Source organism: Vombatus ursinus, unplaced genomic scaffold (assembly GCF_900497805.2).
Source record: "Vombatus ursinus unplaced genomic scaffold, bare-nosed wombat genome assembly UNPS02014832.1, whole genome shotgun sequence".
In the NCBI taxonomy this organism is placed as follows: domain Eukaryota; kingdom Metazoa; phylum Chordata; class Mammalia; order Diprotodontia; family Vombatidae; genus Vombatus; species Vombatus ursinus.
This window is the reverse complement of record NW_020954610.1, coordinates 17,586,112-17,606,179: the sequence shown is the minus strand read 5'-3', so window position 1 is coordinate 17,606,179 and position 20,068 is coordinate 17,586,112. Positions and strand designations below refer to the sequence as shown.

At 35.5% G+C, this 20,068-nt stretch overlaps 1 protein-coding gene across 1 annotated transcript in view; it reads left to right on the top strand.

Annotated features, from left to right (window-relative positions):
• Positions 1 to 20,068, top strand: part of PTBP3 (polypyrimidine tract binding protein 3) — an 88,932-nt gene that overhangs the window by 42,047 nt on the left and 26,817 nt on the right. The window contains 1 exon segment of the mRNA XM_027839071.1: positions 19,552 to 19,721. Coding sequence (XP_027694872.1) covers positions 19,552 to 19,721 — 170 coding nt within the window.

Below are 20,068 nucleotides of genomic sequence, written 5' to 3'. Positions count from 1 at the left end.
TTCCTCTTTCTTTGATCTTTTTCAAGTATAAGCCTGGTAGTGGTATCTCTGGGTGAAAGGGTCACAATTTAGTAACTTTTGGGGCATAGTTCCAAATTTGTTTCCAGAATGGCTGTACCAATTAACAGTACATAACAGTACATAAGTGTGCCTTTTTTCCCGTATTTCCTCTTGTGTTTGTCATTTTCCTATTTTGAGGGGAGGGTAATTTGCCAGTCTAATAGATATGAGACTTTAATAAGAATTTGTCTAACTATTAGTGGAACATTTTTTGATTGGCTATAGATAGCTTGAATATCTTTATATATGCTTCACTGTTTAAAGCATTGTTTTAAGGATATGTTAATAGAACAGTGAATTAGTTTATTTTCTAACCAATCTAAAACTTTAAAATATTAGTTCAGTTTCTTGCTATTGAACTGGGGAAATTTTCTAATTTTTATTTTTTTAGTAGAGGTGAGTTTTTTCCTTTCCTAAAATATTTGCCAGAAGTATATTGAGCTGAATTTGTACTGAGTTAAGGACACACAGGACATTTGTTACTTAAATAGAACAGTTATTGAATCAGATTTTTGTCATCTTTTTCTTTTCCTAAAAAGACATGTTAAAAAATTATTTAGAGTTCTGGTTAGTCAAGGTTTTACTAATTTGGTTTCCTCTTTATAGTTCCATTGTCAGTTTTAATTGTTTAATTAACAGCTTTATTTGAGTCATTAGTTTCAGTAAATTGTCTTCAATTTTATAATTATAGTAAAAACTCAATAATTTGTACTAATTTACAGACATTGTGATGTAAATTAGAGAAGTCTGACCTAGAGAATAATATAAAAAGATGTATTCTGATGCTTTCAAATACATGCACACACTGGAATTAAGTTTGTAGGATATTAATAAATAGAAGTTCTTAGGAAATTTTTATAGTTAAGAACTCTTGTAATTAGCATATCAACATTATGTGAGAAATGTTGTTTGGAGAAGGGAGAAGAAGTTTGAATTGGGTACTATGGGGAATCAGATTAGGGAATTTATGAGGGTATTGTTGTACGCCAGCAAGGGCTCAGATTAGATTGTGTACATCCATTTCCCATAGAGGATAGGCAGGGTGCAATTCCAAGGTGAAAGGTAGGGAGGGAAAGGAGGGAAATAATTAAAACTATTTGCACTGAGGAACATAGGTATAATGAGCCTCAAGGAGGAGGACATCATGAGAGTCAGAGAATGTCAAAGCTTTAAGAGATCATTCAGTTTAAGGACCTCATTTGATACAATGGGAAACTGAACCTTAGTGAGATGCAGGTTCTGAGTATTGAAGAATGTCAGGAATGGAAGGAGCCTTGGAGACATGGTGATCCTGAGAAGCAGGGAGATTGAGGTACTGAGGATCTTTGACTATCAAGGATGTAAGCAGAGTTAGAGGTAGTCTAGTCTCACATGCTCATATACAAGAAGTGTAAATGGAAAAGACAAGAGAAGTTGGACTGAGGAGGTTTGTAGAATGTAAGGGCTGCTAGGAGCCTCAAGGTTCATCTGGTCCATAACCCCACATGTGACAATGGAAAATCAGAGAGGAATTTGTGAATATTTATGTTTCGACTGCATTCTGCCTCTTCCCTTTTACCCTTTGCCTCTTGAAACCTCTAGTTCTTTCCAAGGCTCATATCCATTGCCTTCAGAATGCCTTTCCCTACTTTCTCTAGTTGTTAGTGTCTTTTCCCCATCACTACTTATTTAAAAAAAAATTCTATAGCATCTGTCTGTGAATGTGTCCTCCCTAGCACAAGGTAAGCTTCTTGGAGGCAGGGAGTTGTCTCCATTTTGAATCTCTGTCTCTAGTACCTAGCTTTTAAGGTCTGACACTAAATAAACCAATGCTTGTTGATGGTTTGATTGGAAGAAGAGTTGACAGGACTTGGAAATTTAATGGAAGTGAGAGGTTGAGGGAGGGTGAACAATTCAAAGACATCAAATCTGCACTGTAGGAAAAATGGTGGTGTTTTCAATAAAAATTGTAAAGTTTGTAAAGAGGAGACAGGGTTAGAAGATCTTAGGTTAAGAATTTCATTTTAGATATGTGGAGTTTGAGGTGTGAGTGTTACATTCTGGTCTTCAATAAATGGAGACAGTTGGAGGTGCAGGACTGGTACTCTGTTGAGACAGAGCTTGATCTATAGATTTAGGAGCATCTGAGTAAAGGTGCTAATTGAATCAGTGGGAGTGATTCACATGCACTGAGGAAGAATGACATGTGAAAGAAAAGAGAGAAAAGGTGACTGGTGAGACTGCAGTTGACCAACCGTTCCCTAGCCATCCCACTACACCGTCTTCCTATTTTGTACATATTAAATGCTTAATAAATGCTTTTTTGTTTTTTCATGTCATCAAGTACATATTTCATTTCCACTTTATCCACTGGGAATGCTAATCAAATAAATGCTACCTTTGCTCCTGGAATGGGCATGACCATCATCTGCTGTATGACTCCATTCTCCACGCCTGTGACTTTACCCTTCCTTGGCCATTATGTAAAACTATGTTGTCTCCCCCTTTGGGGCAGGGAGTATCTTTTCTATGTTTATATTCCCAATGTTTAATGGAGTGCTTGGCATTGCATCCCTTGGGGACATAATTACCCAAGCTCCTTCTAGCTGTAACCAGCCTTTTCCTCTTTTTGGACTATAAGGCTATGAGGCAACAAAGAACACCATTTATAGGTATTGGAAACAGAAAAGGCAATGATAACGTGGTATGCATCTTTCACATGTAACTTTTTTCTTTTTAAGGTCTCTAATTTTTGTATTACTTTATTATACTAGACTTTACAGGAGGTACAGTGGTTATGTTTCTTTTGGTTCACAGTGATTGCAAATATCATTCCAGAGTCACATGACTGAATAAACCATTGAATCCAAGAGGGGCCCTCATTTGTTCTGATTCATGCCATATAATTCTTGGAACTTCTGGTGGCCAGATATCCCAGACTTCTGCATCCTTCACTTTCTTCTCCTACTGAAATATAGGAAGACTGTAAACTTTGGAGGAATGTTTAATGCTGCTTGAAAATAGGTGAAAACTTTGTTACTATGCAATTAACTTTTAAAAGTTGTATATTGTGTGTATATAAATGTATATGTGTATATATAAAATATTTTCTGTTTTTTTTTTTGTTTTTTTTTGTTTTGTTTTGTTTTTTGTTTTATTTTGTTTGTTTTTGGAGAGGCAGCATGGCGTAGTGGATAGAGAGCTGGCCTTGGAGCCAGGAAGACCTGGGTTCAAGTCCTGCCTCTGACATATTCTGTGTGACCCTGGGTAAGTCACTTAACCTCTCAGTGCCCTAGGCAACTCTGTAAGACTGTTAAGTTGCAGAGAGGGTGCCGACCTGCACTGGTAGAGGGAGTTTCCTCATTCATGGAGTTCACTGTACCAGTGAAATCACAGGTCTAGTGCTTAATCCCCTGGTATCTATTAAATGAATAAATTTTGATTTAGAAATTTTTTTAATTTTATAAAATGAGGGGATTAGACTAAATGATCTGTAAGGCCCCTTCCTGCTCTAATGTTTTAGGATTTTTGATTGTTGGGTACCAGATATTCAGCAAAATCATGTCGGTTTGAGGATATCAGAGTTGAAACATCATTTTGTTTCATTCAAAGTCTACTGTAATGATTTCCTCCCCCCTTTTCCTACTGTTGTTATAATGTGAACTACCATACTTAAAGTTAAATAAACTGCAATTAATTGTTGATGCAAACCATCATTATTTTGATCTAAGTCAGGGTTTCTTAACTTAGAGTGGTCTGTAAATCTGGATTTTTAAAAATATTTTGTTAAGGACTGCTAGGTGTTGCAGTGTATAGAACATTGGACCTGGAGTCAGGAAGACCTGAGGTCATATCTGTCCTTAAACACTTACTAGCTATGTGACCTTGGGCAAATCACTTAACCCCGATTGCCTCAAAAAATATATTTTGTTAACTGTATTTTGGTATAATTGTTTATCTCTGTAATTTTATGTATTTAAAAGGATTTTGTGAATAGATCCATAGGCTTAACTAGACTGCCAAGGGGGTCTATGTGAAGAAAAAAAAAGTTAAAAACACCTTATCTAAGCTTTTTTTTTTTTTTTTTTTTAAAGTTAGTGTAGGAGTCTGTTGGGAAGAGCTTGCCCTGAAAAAATTTGAAGTAATTATATTTGAGGATTGATAGACCTTAAGCAAAGAATGAGTAAAATTTGGCAGATTTCTCCGGAGATTTCACATTCTACTACTTTTTTCTTTTTAGGGTGTCTAACAAAGATGTACAAAGTAAAAGTAGCATGATGATAGAGTAGAGGATTCAGGAGTCAAAAGTCTTGATTTCTTACTGAACTCAAGAGACTTTCGTTCAAATAAATGAGTATATTGATATCAAGAGTGTAAACACAATGTTCTTTACGTGTTTAAGGGCAGTAGACCAGTTGGCAGTGATAGCATCAAGTGATTCAGATATGTTGTGAAAATGCCATAGAACCAGAATCTTGGAAATGGAAGGGACTGTAGCTATCCAGTGTTTTATAGTGTCTGTGATAAATGATAATTTGGTCTTTGACAACTAGCAAATAAAGGTAATAATATAATTTCTAGTAACTGTTCCCCTATCTTGATGGCCAAACAGATGACTTTTTTGATGAGGACCAAGAGAGAGTATAGGGGGAGAAAAGGAAAGAGGGTCCAGGACAAAGCCTTATAGTACATCAACAGCTGAGGGGTGGGAGTAGGAGGCAACTGGTTAGCATTCCATTTTTTGTAGCTTTCTATTTATTAAAAGAAATACATATGTTTGAACTTCACTAATTCAGTACCAGCCTTGTCCTGTATATTCAATCTAAATTTGTTTTTTTTAACATTGTCTTCATTTACATTGTTATAGTCATTTTATATATTATTCTTGTGGTCTTCTTTCTTGACTTTGCATCAATTCATCTGAATCTTTCTGTGCTCTTCCAACTTCTTAAGATTTGTTGCTCCTTACCGTGTAGTAGTATTCCATTAAATATATTTACTATTTTTGCTTCAGCAATTTTTCAAACTAATATACTTTAAATAAGGTTGCTATTTAGAGGAGAAAACATTTCTACACTTCGTTATTTGCTGTGGTTCATTTTAACTGTAAAGAACAGTAAAGAACTTTTACTGTGAAGCATCACTTGAATCTTGTAAATTCATTCATTATGGTGTACTTTGCTTTGTAATGGTATTTTATAGAAGGGGGATTTGACATAAGAAGTAAGACTTTGATTTTTCTATTCCTTCAAAGTAGTGTCTTTTTTTTTTTAAGGAGAAAAGGCAAACAGAAGGATAATCCTTCACAATAGTAAAGTTATTATGTGTTCACCTCTTTAAACTTTAAAACAGATCTGTACCAGATTACATTTTTTTTCTGAAAAATTTTATAGCCTTAATTTTTCAAACTTAATTCAGTTTAGTAAATTTGCTTTGAGCAATTACTGTGTGTTAGTAGTACACTAAAGAGCTTGAAGCAGTCTCAAGGGGAAAAAGACAGACAGATTCAACAGTTAAATAGAAGTTAAGGCACTATGTAATTATGTATCAAGATGAGTGATGTATACAGTTAGTGATGATGGGAGTTAAGGAGAGATCATTGTGGGCTTGAGTAATTCTGGCTTCAAACAGGTGATGGGATTTGAATGATAGGGAAGATCTGGACAGGAACTGAGGAACATAATGCCAAGCAGGTGGCACATTATCTATCAAAAGACTCAGATGGAAAAGTGAATGGTGTGTTTGGATGATCGTTACGGTACTGGCTTGACTAGAATGAAGTATTGCCTTTGGAGAACCCTAGGGAGATAAAAATTGGCTAAGATAAGGGAAATATTGGGAAAATATGGTTGGTTAAGATAAGGTGAGACTGTATTATGGAGAGTCGTGGACCTGATCAGGCTAAAAGTTTTGGACTTAGTTGGTTTTGGTGACATTGTAAAAGCAGTCGTGTAAAGGTTGGACTAAAAAAGGCAGAAATTAGAAGCATTTCCCTGGAGCTGTTGGACATCTATGGAACTGTTAGAATTGACTGCAAAGTTCCTGGCATAGAGGGGAAAGGATAGATTTTGAGAAATATTTCAAAGGAAGAATTTGTGGTGATTATAGAGTTTGTAGGAGGAAGAATAACGGATGATTCTGGTTTCCATCCTGGGTGTCTGGGATAATCTGGTACTGTGGACGGTAACGGGCAAGCTGAGATGGGGAGGAGGAGTGGAGCGTGGCAGTGCGTTACAGTTTGAATGTTTCTGCAGTGGGCTTGGTTATGGGGAAGCCAAGTGAGAAGGCTAGTAACAGTCCTTGCTGGAGCAGAGCAGGTATGTCTGCATTGTAGCTGTGCAGTTGTTTGTCTCTGTTCAAGACCTACACATACTCAAGGTTTGGGGAGAGAATCCTGTCTCTCAAGTCGAGGTACATCTCATTGCTTCTGAATACCAGGTTCTGCTTCAAAATGGCTCCTCTTTTGAGGATGAAGTTGTTTTGAGGGGCAGATCCCCTTGCAACTCTGGAAATGGTTGGTCTAATTCTGGAAGGTAAGTCTTGGTTCTCTGACGTGGGTTAGAAAAGTAAGGTCAGATTCAAAGTGGGTAAGCAGAAGAAGAATGACTTTCGAGCTGACAGTTTGTCAATATAGTGCCCTACATTTGACAAGAAGATGGACCCTCATGCTAACACCTAAAATCCCTGGTTTTCTCAATAAAGCCCCTGTGAATAATTATATTAAAAACAAAAACCAAAAACCAAACCAACTCTAGTAGGCATTTTTGCAGCTATACCATTTTTAAAAATTGTCATAATCATTAAAAATAATCTAATCAGATTTCCCACTCCATGCAGGAATCCTATTTTATAGTATTTGAAACTTGAATATTTCTAGGACTAGGGTACTTGCTATCTCAAATAGTATTCCATTTGGTTAGACAGCTTTTCATTAGAAATTTCTTCCTATAATGAAAACCCCATTGGAGTAATCTTACCTATTTGTTCTAGATCTGTCTTTTTTTGTAGCTAATTGAAAATAACTGCCTTCTTGGAGATTTTAGTCCTTTAGATATTTGTTATAGAAGAATTTAAATCTGGAAAGGAGAAGAGAAGTCTAGTCAATCCTCAGTATAGTTTCATAATATAGACATGATCCCATTGAAAATAATTTCTATATGTGAATATTCATTTAGAGAAATTCAACAAGCTTTTATTGAGACTAACATATAAGGCATTTTACATTTGCCTAGAAATAGAAATATTATCAATCACTTAATATCCTTCTTCATTTTTCCCCCCATATCTAGAACTCTCTTCCTCTTTAATTTTTACCTTCCAGCTCCTCTGGTTTCCTTCAAGTCTCTGTTAAAGTCCCATCTCCTGCAAGAAACCTTTCCCATTTCTCCTTAAACTTGGTGCTTTTGCTTTGAGACGATCTCCAGTTTAACCTCTGTGTGTGTTTGTATATGTGGTACCTAGTTGTTTGCATGTTGTGTCGCCCATTATATTGTGCACTCCTTGAGAACAGAGCCTGTTTTTTGCCTTTTAGTGTTTTCTTTTTAAAATTTCTTTAACTTTGTATCCTCAGTGGTCAGCACAATGCCTGGTGTGTAGTTGATGCTTAAGAAATGCTTGTTGCCTCTTGAGAAATGCTTGTTGGCTTACTGAGGTATTTATTAAATGTTTGTTCTATGCCAGGCACCATGCTGGATACTGGAGGTCCAGAGAACAAAAGGTAACTATTTGCCTTCAAGTAGTTTAAGTTCTATTGAAGGACACAAGTATATAATGAAATGTGGAGTGGAAAGAAAACTGTCCCTGGATTAAAATCCAGACCCTGCTGTTTAATACCTTTATAACTGTAGGCAAGTCACTTTACCTACCTTAACCTTAGTTTTCTCATCTATAAAATTAGAGTTGGACTAGATCAGCAGTAGAGTGTGGTCCTTGAACTCCTCGAAGTCCCCCAGACCATTTTGAGTTCTGCAATGTTAAAAATATTTTCATCATAACATTAAGGTGCTAATTTGCATATTAAAATTATCCTCTTTTTTGACCACATATCTATGTGAGGCTAGATTTCTTAACATGCTTCAACGAAAACAACATTGTAATGTTGAATGCAGAGGCAGGTATGAAAATGCATCAGACATTAAAGGAATTTGCAAAACTGTGTAAAATAATGCTGTTCTCTAATTTTTATTTTGGAAAAGTTATTTTTGAGTAAGAAACAATGTGTTACCATGTAATGAAATTATTTTTAAAAAATGTATTGATAGATATTTTAAAATTATCTATTTTAATTTCTAATATGGTAAATATTAGTTAGAACCCACATAAACAAAAACTCTTTGGGGGTTATCACTTTTTAAGAGTGTTTGGGGATCCTGAGATCAAAATGTTTAGAAACTACTGGGCTAGAGAGCTCCAGTTCTCTATCAGTGCTACTGTGATCCTAAATATAAAATGTAAGCTATTAAACTTAAAACTGAGTAAGACTTTTGGAACACTCTATATATACTCTGCATTAGTTCATGTAAATCATGTGTTTATCTTACTCCACACAGAATAGTGTTTAGGGTGGGGTTGGGAAAAGATAGTGAAATATGTCTTGTAATGTGACTATTGAACATCCAGCCTGAAAACTGATAGAGAGTTTGAAATGCAGACATGGAGCCCAGGAGAGAGACCAGAGGTGATATATAGATCAGGCAGTATTCTGTGCAGAGATCATAATTGAGTCCATAGGACTAAATGTGTTCACCAGGAGAGTGTGGAGAGAAGATCTAGCCCAGAACTTGGGGTACACCCATAGGTAGGGTGTGCCATATGGATGATGGTCCAGCAGAAGAAACTCTGAAGAACAGGCAAGTTGGGAGAACCAGGACAAACCAATAGCACCAAAAAAAAAAGAAGAAAAGGAATATCCAAAAGAGGGGTGGTCAGCACAACACTATCTTGCTTCAGATGAGAATTGAGAAAAGGCCATTAGATTTGGTGATGGGGAGAGATCACTGGGACCTCTGGCAAAGATGTTGATGTGAAAAGTTCCAGCCAAGACCACCTCGTTCACCTCCTTCAGAACCTACTCCAGAATAATGAAGAATACAAAATATAGCAAAGAATCAACAGACTGTCTCAGGAGACAAAACTGCCCAATGCCTGTGGACTTCCAGTGGGGAGGGGAAGGATTTTCCATAAGACATGCTACAGCCAATGTTATATTGGCTTAGATGTGCAATTAGGAATGAGGCTGACTTCCCTGTTAGTGACTGTGGTGAGGACACATTGCCTGGCCCCAGGTGTTTTCCTTGCCTATAAGGTGGGGGAGGCAAGAACAACAAAACTGAAATGTAAAAAACCTTTGTTGATGCAAAAAATTGAGCTGACTTTAAATCAAACTAATAGACAAACCATTACCTAATAATCAGATTTTTAAAAAAAGGGAAAAAAACCAAATTTATAAAATGATAAATTAGCATTCATAACAAAGAAATAAAAGAAATACTGGAAAATGCCAACAAAACCTAGAAAAACACAAAAATGTCTATATAAATAAAACAAGAAGTAGAAAATTTAAAGGATCTTAACCTAGAAGCAAAAGTTAAATCATAAATTTACAAAGAAAATCTTGGTGTTTTTTTTTTTAATTGGGGTTGGGGTAGATTTAAAAATGAATTATATAATTTCAGGAACAATTTACTCTAATATTACTTAAGCTGCTTACGTTTAAAAAACTGAATAAAATAGACACAACAAAAACAGTGAAAATGAGTTACATGGGTAGATGTAGGAAAAACTATTGATAACAATATAATACCCATGTATGTTGGACATTAAAAAGCAGAATATGATTGGCATTATCAGCCTCAAACCTTGTGCTGCTGTTACCTGCAATGGAGAAACATTTAGTGCCTTTCCAATAATAGCAGGGATAAAGCAAGAACATCTTTTTTTTTTTTTTTTTTTTTACCACTTTTATTTGATAAAGTTACAGAAACTCTACAACTAGCAGTAGGAAAAGATGATGGAATAAGCATAGGCAAAGAGGTAAAATTATGGCTGTCTAGGCAGCTGGCTACTTTCTGGCCATCTTTGTGCCCTGCCATCTGCTCTTCTGTGCCATATACTGATGTTCTCATATGTGTGACGTGGCCTCTTATTGATGAGCATTCAACCTAGCCTCAGTTCAGTTCAGCCAGGTCTATTAGTGAATGTGCAGGTAGACAGCACAATACGTGGAATAGAAAATTGACATAAATAATGAAGAACAAGTTCTCTAGCCAATTGGCTAAGTGGTCAAATGATTAAAAGACACTTTTTTAAAAAATGCAAGCCATCAACAGTGATGTGAAAGGATACTCCAAATCAGTGATGTCAGACTCAAATAGAAACAGATCTCTGCATATTGGCTTAGAAAACCACAAATTAACATTTATGTTGTGTTGTATTTTTATTCATTTTGTTAAACATTTATTAATTACATTTTAATCTGGTTTACTGCAAACCCCTCTGCTCTAAATAAAACGAGAATTGAAAATTTAAGATTGTTTTTAGTTAAAAGCATGGGTCCTGTCTTCCTCCTTTGTTTGTAGGACTGGATTGATATGTTGGTTACTTTTGCTGAAATCTTTTTTTCTTCTATTTTAGTCTTTGAGAGGGGGAGGGAGAACGTTGAGAAATGAAGATGATATTAAAAACAAGATATAAATAAAAATTAAAAACAAAATTACTGTGAGGTTTTACTTTATACCAGAGGTTCCAAAACTTATTTAGCCTACCATCCCCGTTTAAAAAAAAAAAATTACTCAGTGCCCTCCTGGAAATCTATTTCCTTTGATTTTTTTTTTAAATTTACATTGTTTCAAAAAATATAAAAAAAAATTAAAAAGACACATCTTAAATTTAATTATTTATTGTAAATTTGTGATTTTTTTCCTGCAATGAAATTTTGATGATGTTGTATTGTATCATAAAACCATATATGGCATCATGTAACTGTATACTGTATGGTATAAAGTATATTGTAAACAAGTCATTACATGCACGTATTCCTGCCGATGCATGCTGGACTTCCTGATAATGCGCCACACACTCGCCTGGCAACACTTGCTTAAGACCTTTCAGCAGACTTGACTACTGATCAGTTATAACTTTCATTTTGTGTGTTTATTTGGAAAGTAATGTAATCTCTCCTACTTCAACTGTTATACAACAGATAAAACATGTCCAGATGGTTTTTAAAATTTTCTTCTTTCCTTATGCCCCCTTTTTATTCAATGTCCACCAATTGTACCCGAGGCTACTACTGCCCCTCTGGATCATTCCAGTGCCCCCAAGGGGGCGGTGTCTCCCACTTTGGGAACCTCTGCTTTAGACCTGTCAGATTAGGAAAGATGATAACAGATGAAAAATGTCAGATGTTGGAGAAGAGGGAAACTGATGCATGGTTGGAACTATGTTTGAATTTAACTGTTCTGGAAAGCAATTTGGAATTGTCAGGAAGCCTGAGTCTCCACAAGTTTATAATCAAATAGGAAGGAAATTATATCCACAAAATATGATACAAGGGAGAACATGATAAGTTCAACAAAGTGGGGCAAAGTGATATGAGAAATGTGAGAAAGGAAAGAATGCTTTGGGGTTAGGAGGTTGGGAGTGGTCAAGGTAGTTTTCATGGAGGTAGTACATTGGGCTGTGAATGAAGGGTTATGAGAATGGCAATCTATCCAAGACATGGAAAATGGTACATACAAAGTCATAGAGATAGGTGGTAAGATAAGAATGGAGGACAGAAAGTAGACCAATTGAACTGAAATAGAGCATGAAAAATGAGAATTAGAATGAGATAAGTCTGCAAAAGTATTGTCTTTAATATGCAGGACTGAGTACTTGGTATTTATAGTAGAAAAAATAGCAAGCCACAAATTTTCTGAGTAGGAGAGTGACATGAAGTAAAGAGAGATTGAAGGGAGAGATATTGTTTTCTAGAATGTTGTACTCTAGGTAAGTAATAATGAAAGTATTAAAGTAGTAAAAGTATTAAAAGTAGTGGTCTAGTAAGAGAGAAAGCAGGTGATAGATGAGATTACAGAGATAGAGTAAAGGACTTGGCAACTGCCTTTTTTGTATTCACTTTAGCCAGCCAACATTCCTGCAATGCACTTTCTGCTTAAAATCATTATCTTCCTTCCTTGGATTTGTGATTGATCTCATCATTGAATAGCATTCTCAGCACCTTTTCATTCCATATGATTCTTGTCCCATTGTCCATGGGGGTAAAATCTTTTTTATATGCGTGTTGGGTTCCAGGGTGCATGTGGACGATCCTTTAGTTAACTTTTGCCCTCTCTTACAAAACTGGACTTTCTCTTGTGGTCTTGGTTTTCTCTGATAATATCTTTTACATTATTCTTCCTTCACAGTTCTTCATTGTGAAAATCCAAAGGAAAGAGGGATTCCATGGACATAATGGGATGATCTTTTAAGTGTGCATTTTGTAATACTAGTTTGGCAATTGTGCCAAGCCCTGTGTTATTTTGCATCCTTCTATATAAGATCTGTATGGGGCAGCTAGATGGTGGCATAGAGTACTGGTACTGGAGCAGGGAGATGAGTCTCCCTGAGTTCAAATCCGGCCTCAGACATTTACTAGCTGTGTGACCCTCACCAAGTCACTTCACCCCATTTGCCTCAGTTTCCTCTTCTGTAAAATGAACCAGAGAAAGAAATGGCAAACTACTCCAGTATCTTTACCAAGAAAACCCCAAGATGAGGGTTATGAAGAGTTGGACTGAAAATGACTGAACAGCAACAACAGCAAATGAGATCCGTAGTCATCAAGACTTTAGACTCTCTTTTTGGAAGTCAACAGAACCCTGTCCTGAGCCCTCTTTTCTCTGATCACCCTCAAATATCTTTATGCCAATTACTTTGCTGTAGAACAGCCCTAATCTCTAGTGAGCTCCAGTCCCATATGACCAACTGCTTATTGGACATTTCCAACTGGATGTTTCATAGATATCTCACATGCAATATATGCAAAGCAGAACTCATTATCTTGGCCTGAACACACCACCCATTCCTCATTTTTCTGATTGCCCAAGTTTGAAAAGTGAGTTATTCTGACTTTTCATTCTCTGGTATTACCCACTTAGCTAATAAGCATTTAGGTGGCTCTAGGCTTTGTGCTAACCACCCGGGAGAAAAAAGACAGAAGGAAAATAGTTTCTGCCCTTGAGGAGTTTACGTTCTGAGAAAACACTATATACATAATTTTATATGTACTAGATACACAGAGGGTTAGATACAATGTTACCTTAGAAGGGAAGTGAGGGCCTAGTTGAATTTAGATCAAATAAATTAGTTGTGACAAAAAGTCATTGTGGTTTTATCATTTCCAACTTTATTCAGCTGCAAGTTAGTAGGGTCAACCAAGGTACATCATGTGAATAACTGAGGGTTTAGATTTGGCAAGAATGTAATTAGTGATAGAACAAGGGAGTAAGATTTTCGGAAGGAGAGGAGAACATGTGGTTCTTTCATAAACTGATTCTTTAAGAGATCTAGAGTGGTAAGCATGGAAAGCAGAGTCAGAGAGGGGATGTGGGCCTGGAATTAAGGATTTAATAGATTAGAGATAACAGTGAAGACAATAAATTTAGAAGTAGTAAAGCAGAGAAAGGAAAGATAGAATGATAGAAGATAATGTTTAGATAAAGAAATCTTGGAGTGCTTGAACATGAAAATTAGAACACTTGAGGATGAAGGTAAGATCATGGGTATGACCACTCCTTGTTTAGCTAAAGTGGAGTAGAGAAATCAGTTACAGGTTTTGAGCAAATTGAGGAACTGGGAATTTAGAATATTTGAGGAAACATTTCTCATTGCATGTTGAATTCCGTAAGTGTGAGGGCAAGAATTTGGGACAAGCCAGACACTGAACTGTTGAGAAATGAGGAGGGATATCCTGTGGCCTAGTAGATAACAGCTTCCAGGATCTGCATTGGATTTTAAAATGAATCTCAAGGGAGGAAAGGTTGCTAAAGGTTGGTATTAGAAAGTCTTGAAGTTGCATTGGGGAATAAGGATTATTCCAACTCTGATGCCTTTCTGGTGTCATCTCATATTACTCTCATTCAGTAAATCATACTCAAGTCAAAGTAACTTACTCTCTGTCATTCTTTGTCTTCTACTCATCATTCCAGGAGTGCGCTTCCAACTTTATTTTGCCTACTAACTTCCTATTTGTCCCTTAAAACCTAATTCTAATGCCCCCTTCATGAAGCCTTTCCTAAAACCTCCAGTTAGTAACATCTTTTTCCTCCTTGGACCTTACCCAACACTTGATTGACCATTTTTCTAATGTGCTTGTCATTTAATGTATATAGATTTTAGTTATTGATGTTTATGTCTTATTCCATTACTAGTCTAAGTTCCATACATGTAGTATGCTATTAGTTGAACTTTGCGTTTTGCCCAGTTTTGTGTCAGTGATTTTTTTAAGGGTAGGGATTGTTTTGTCTTTGTTTTGTCAGTGCCCAGCATCTTGCCTGGCATTTAGAGGGTGCTTAATCGATGCTTGTTGATTGGTTCTGTGAAAGGAAGTAATGTGTACTAGCCTAGAATGGTAAATGTCAGATAGGCAATAAGCAAGAAGCATTGGTCAAACCTGTGCTTTTGGAAAATCAATTTAGTTGATGTGTGAAGGATTGATAGGAGAGAGGAGAAATCTGAGGCAAGGAGATCATTTAGGGGACTAAGGTAATAGTGCAGGCAAAATTATTATACTCCATTCTCCAGTTTGCTGATTAAAATAGTGTTTGGAATAGAAATGGAAGTATCACTTGATTTTTTTTTAATATTCTTGCCAGTTTTTGATACCTCATTTAGGAACAGGATCATCTGTTTACTCTAGATCAGCATATTAAAACAATGAAAGTTTTGAAATTAGCTGTGAAATAGTTTTCTTACTTTAAAGTAAGAAATTATCTTACTTTAGATGTACTCTATGCCTTTGAGACTCTTATGCTGCTTGTCCTCAGTATATCGAAGTGGTGGTAAACTATAGTTATAGTTATTTGCTTTGTAAATTCCCTATTACTCAGTTTGAGTGAATCACTGCAGAACATAAAAAATATTTCAAACATTTTAGTTAGGATTGTAAAATTCATAATGTAATATCTTATGTTTTAAGGATTTTTTTGAAAGCCCCAAAGAGCTCTGAGACCCTATCTTTATTTTCTCAGTTTTTGTTTTCCTGTATCGTAAGATCTCCAGCGTATATAATAAAAGTTGGGAATATCAGTGTGGGCTGTTAGTGGTCAGGAAATTTCTTCTGGAGGAGGATGAGACAAGCTTTGTATACTGAGTTTGAAACATCAGCCAAGATTTGAAGTAGGGAGTGAAGATGATAATGTGTATTCAACTAGTATGGAAATTTTCTTGGAGTGGATAGTTTGTATGAGAAAGTAGTGGGAGAATTATATGGGTCCAGATTATGTGGTACCTTCAATTCATTTAGTCCATCTACTCAGCAAACATTAAGTTTCCATTATATCCAGAGAAGAGGAGATACAAAGTTTACTTAACATACTGTTCATGTGGAGTTTCCAGATTAGTAATGAGATAAGACGACAAACATCAATAGCTATAATGTATAACATTGCATGATAAGTAAGTGCTATGTAAGGTCCAGGCTAGAAAAGGTTGTTACCAGTTAGGTTTCTCAGGAAAGGTTTCATGAAGAAGGTAGCATTTGGAGTTGGGTTTTAAGGGATGGGTAGGAATTCAGGGATAAAAAAAGAATAAGGAAGGCATTCCAAGCATGATCAGCAAAGGCGATAAAGCATGCTCTGTGTTTGGAAGACCAAGAGTAGGTTATTTTGACTGGGACATGATCTGTTAAAAAGAAGTGAGCAATATCAGAAAAGGCTGGAAACGTCCTGCAATCTTCAGATTGTAGTTTCTTGAGTGCCAACTAGTTGAATTTGAACTTTATTTGATTGACATTAGGGAACTGCTGGAGGTTTGTTTTTTGTTTTTTGGTTTTTTTTTTCCTGGTGGTGGTGTTTTAAGCTCTAGAGCAAAATGATCAGATTTGAAATTATGTTGACATTAAGATAAAGAATAGGTTGGCTGGGAGGAAGAAGAAATTGGAAGACCTCAAAGGATGCTATTGTAATACTACAGGTGGCTATAGTAAGGTAGTATTAATATTCATAGAGAGAAGACAGATTATGAGAAGTCACAGAGGTACAGTTAACTAGAATTGGAAATTGGATGCGAGAGGTAATGGTGAAGGAAGAGTCAGAGATAAAGCCAATGTGCGTGGGAGACTGTATGAACAATAGTACTACTGATAGGGGAAAAAAATGAAATAAAGACTGGCTTTTAAAGATAATATGCTAGTTTTTGGTTGTCGTGGGAGATCAGATATAAATGTGTTAGAAATGCAGATCTGAAACTGAAAAGATGTCAAGACTTGAAAGAGCCTCACAAATCACCTTGGTAGTTGTTGAAGCTGTGGAGGTAAGTAAAATTAAGCAAAAGAGTGAAGATAGCTCAAGAAATATTTATAAAGAAATATATATAATACTAGGTGCAGTGCAGTGTACTGGACACTGAGAATACATTGACAGAAATGAAGAATCCATGTTTTCAAGGTGCTTATAAGTTCTAAGTTCTAAGATATAACTTATAAGTTATAGTTTATGGAGGGTATTTCATGAATACATATTAAAGGATCTCGAAGAGGATAAAAGAAGAGCCAGAGAAAAACAGATTGTTGGGAAAGGTAAAGACAATGTGTCTCCAAAGTGAAGCCCAGTGTCCTGTAGGAGGAATTGTGTCAAAAACTAGAGAGAAGGAGGATGATTGAAAAACTGTTAGGTTTGGCAATTAGGAAATAAGGAACATTTAAAAGAACCTTTTCAGTCCAATAGTAATGTTAGAAGCATTGTTATGTATATATGTTTATACAATACATTTATACAGTTCTTTTCAAGAAACTTAATTAAGGGAAGAAGAGTAGCTAAATGAAATAAAAGGATGAAGGAAAGTTTTATTTGCTTTTTAAGAGAACTTGGGGACCTGAGTAAGCTTATATATAAATTATCATTATCATTATTATTGTTATTATTAAACCAAAGTAGAAGGATAGTTTGAAGATGAATTGAGAGGTAATGGCTGCCTGGAGTAATGTCCTGGAAGCTGGAGGAAGTAGTGGGATTAAGGACCTATCTATATAAGCTTAATGAAAAGTGTTGCTTTTTCCATAACCAGAGGAAAAGAGGAGAGAATGGATTATGTTGCTCAGAAATTTTGAGAAATTGTATAAGAGGAGTTGAGGAAATCATTCATAGGAATGACCTTGGTCTTTTTAATGTGAAATAGGAGGGGAGATCATCTGCTTATGAGTGGAGGTAGTGAATTGGTATAAGGTTGATTTGAAAACAGATTTGGAATAGATATTGTGGGCATGGAATAGTGAGTCATTGTTATTATAATATATAATAATATTTATTATATATAATATATACAAATCATATATATATATATAAATATGTAACATAATATTTATATTTAGTATTGTCAAGTAGGAGTCAGACTCAGCTAATGTGCTATATAATGTAAATGTGAGTGGTGAAGTGAGAATGGTGCAGGTAACCCAGGAATGAAAACTCACAGTTTAAGAATGGCAAGAGTTCAGGGGATGAGAAATTCCAGGGTGACATTTTGAATGAAGAGTTGAAAAAACTTGACTGAAAGAGTGGAGGGAGAGATTATTATGATAGCAGACCAAGAGGTCATTTGAGTATGAGGGTGAGGTTAATGTGAAGGAGAAAGGGTCAGGAAACTGATTGAAGGTTGTGCTCAGTTCAAAAAAATAGGTTTTATTGTCAGTGAGAGAATGAAAACATATAATTTCATTGGAATTAGGCCTGGAAAGTTTCTTAGCATCTATACCAACCTCCTTCCCTGCCCCCCCCTTCCCATTTTACGTATAGGAAGCAAAATGACTATAGGGGGGTAAAATGATTTGTCCAAAATTGCACAGCTAATAATAAGTAGCTTACCAGGGATTCAAATTCTCGGCCTCTAATACCACTTCTGGTGTTCCTTTCCATACAAATCAGTGACAGAGATGATGGAATGATTTAGAAATATCAGTGGGAACAAGGAATTTGCCTTTTGGCTCTATGAATCAGTGTTGTCATCAGATGTACTCACAAAGAGAGGGTTGCAAGGGATGAGGTAAATTCATTGGTGAGAAGGCTTCAATTAAAGTAGTAAAATAGAAGAGATGTTGAAAAGTTTGAGCATGTCTAGAAAATTTTAAATGTCAGGTTGAGAAGTTTGTAATTTTTTCCTCTTTGTGTTGGAAAACTAGATTTTGAGCAATGGGATGATAAGAAAGTGGTTTTAGGAAGATTAATGCAGAGGCAATGTAAGAGATAGATTAGAATAGGGAGAAATTGGAGTTGAAGGACAATCATTAAAAGGCTCTCAGTAAATCCATGAACTGAGGTCTTTGATTCGTTTGGGATATAGGAAGGGAACTAATTAATGTAGCAGGCATTTTGAATGAAGAGTTGAAAGAATTTTACAGAAAGGGTTGAGTGAGAGGGGATGCTTTTTGCTGTTAGGAGCCTATATTAAAGGGTAAGTGGTGCAACTATTGCTTGAATGGAAGAAATTAGGAAAGGAAACTGCTTTTGGAAAGAAGACAATTCAACTTAGAGGCAGGTTGACTTCTGTGCTATATGTACATATGCATGCACATATATATATATATGTTCATTCTCCCATAAAACCTAGTATTATCCTAACATAGGGCATAAAGGCCATAAACAATTGCTTTCTAAAATTAGTCTATGCCAAAATCACATTTTTAAATAATTTAATTTAAATACTATGTAAATTGTATGTGTGTGTGTGTTTCTGAACACTGAAATTTCAATATTTATTGTTAGGCCTATCCATTCTGAACTACTATAAATTTTAAGTTGATAATTTCAGCATTAAATGAAAACAAATGATATATCCAAATACAACCACATCCCCAAAATGAAATTTCTTAAATGGTTTCATTTATGGATACTTTAATATTTGACAAATGAGTCAAAGTTTACTATGGGTAGAAACTGAAAAAAATCCTTTTGATCTTAGACAACTGTGGAAAAAAAATTGTTGCTGATATTTCCCATGATTATGATGATGAAATAGTTGTGTACTTTTTTATTATGCTAGGAAAGAGGAAAAAGGCAAAATTGGATATTCATAATGAAAGGTTGTAGGATTAATATTCATATTTTTGCAAGTCCTCTAATTTTAGACTTCATGTAGCTGTACATTTAGTACTAGTAAAAACACAACATACCTGTGTTTTACTTAAAAGTTAGTTTTTAACAGTTCCTTGAATTTCAGGTGCATGGTTTTACTGCATACAATTATCAGTACTCAATATGACTAATGTATGATAATGAAAATATGAGTTAAGAATATTTTTTAAAAAATTATTTCTTTTAGCTAATGGGAATGACAGCAAGAAATTTAAAGGAGATCGATCTCCCTGCTCTCCTTCTCGTGTTCTCCATCTTCGTAAAATTCCAAATGATGTTACTGAAACAGAGGTCATATCATTAGGTCTACCATTTGGCAAAGTAACCAATCTCTTGATGTTGAAAGGAAAAAGCCAGGTATGTAATAGTTTAATGCTCAAAAAATTTCACAATGTTTATAGGAGAGGAAATTATTTATTTTAGTGGTTCTTGCCATTACTATTTAAAGACATTCATGTGTGTGCTTTCCTATGTAGATATAAAATCACAATAGTACCTGAAAAATATGTTACAAATATCCAGTATTTCTTTAAATTCCGATATGGAGAAATAAAGCTAACTAATTGGTATTTGATTTGGTAAATGAAGGAACTGATGTGACTACAAATAAATAATTTATATTAATGATACTGTGTGTAGCCAGCTATTAAATGGGAAGAATGTTGAGGGAGGAGCTGGAGAGAAGGAGAAATCCTTAAAGCACT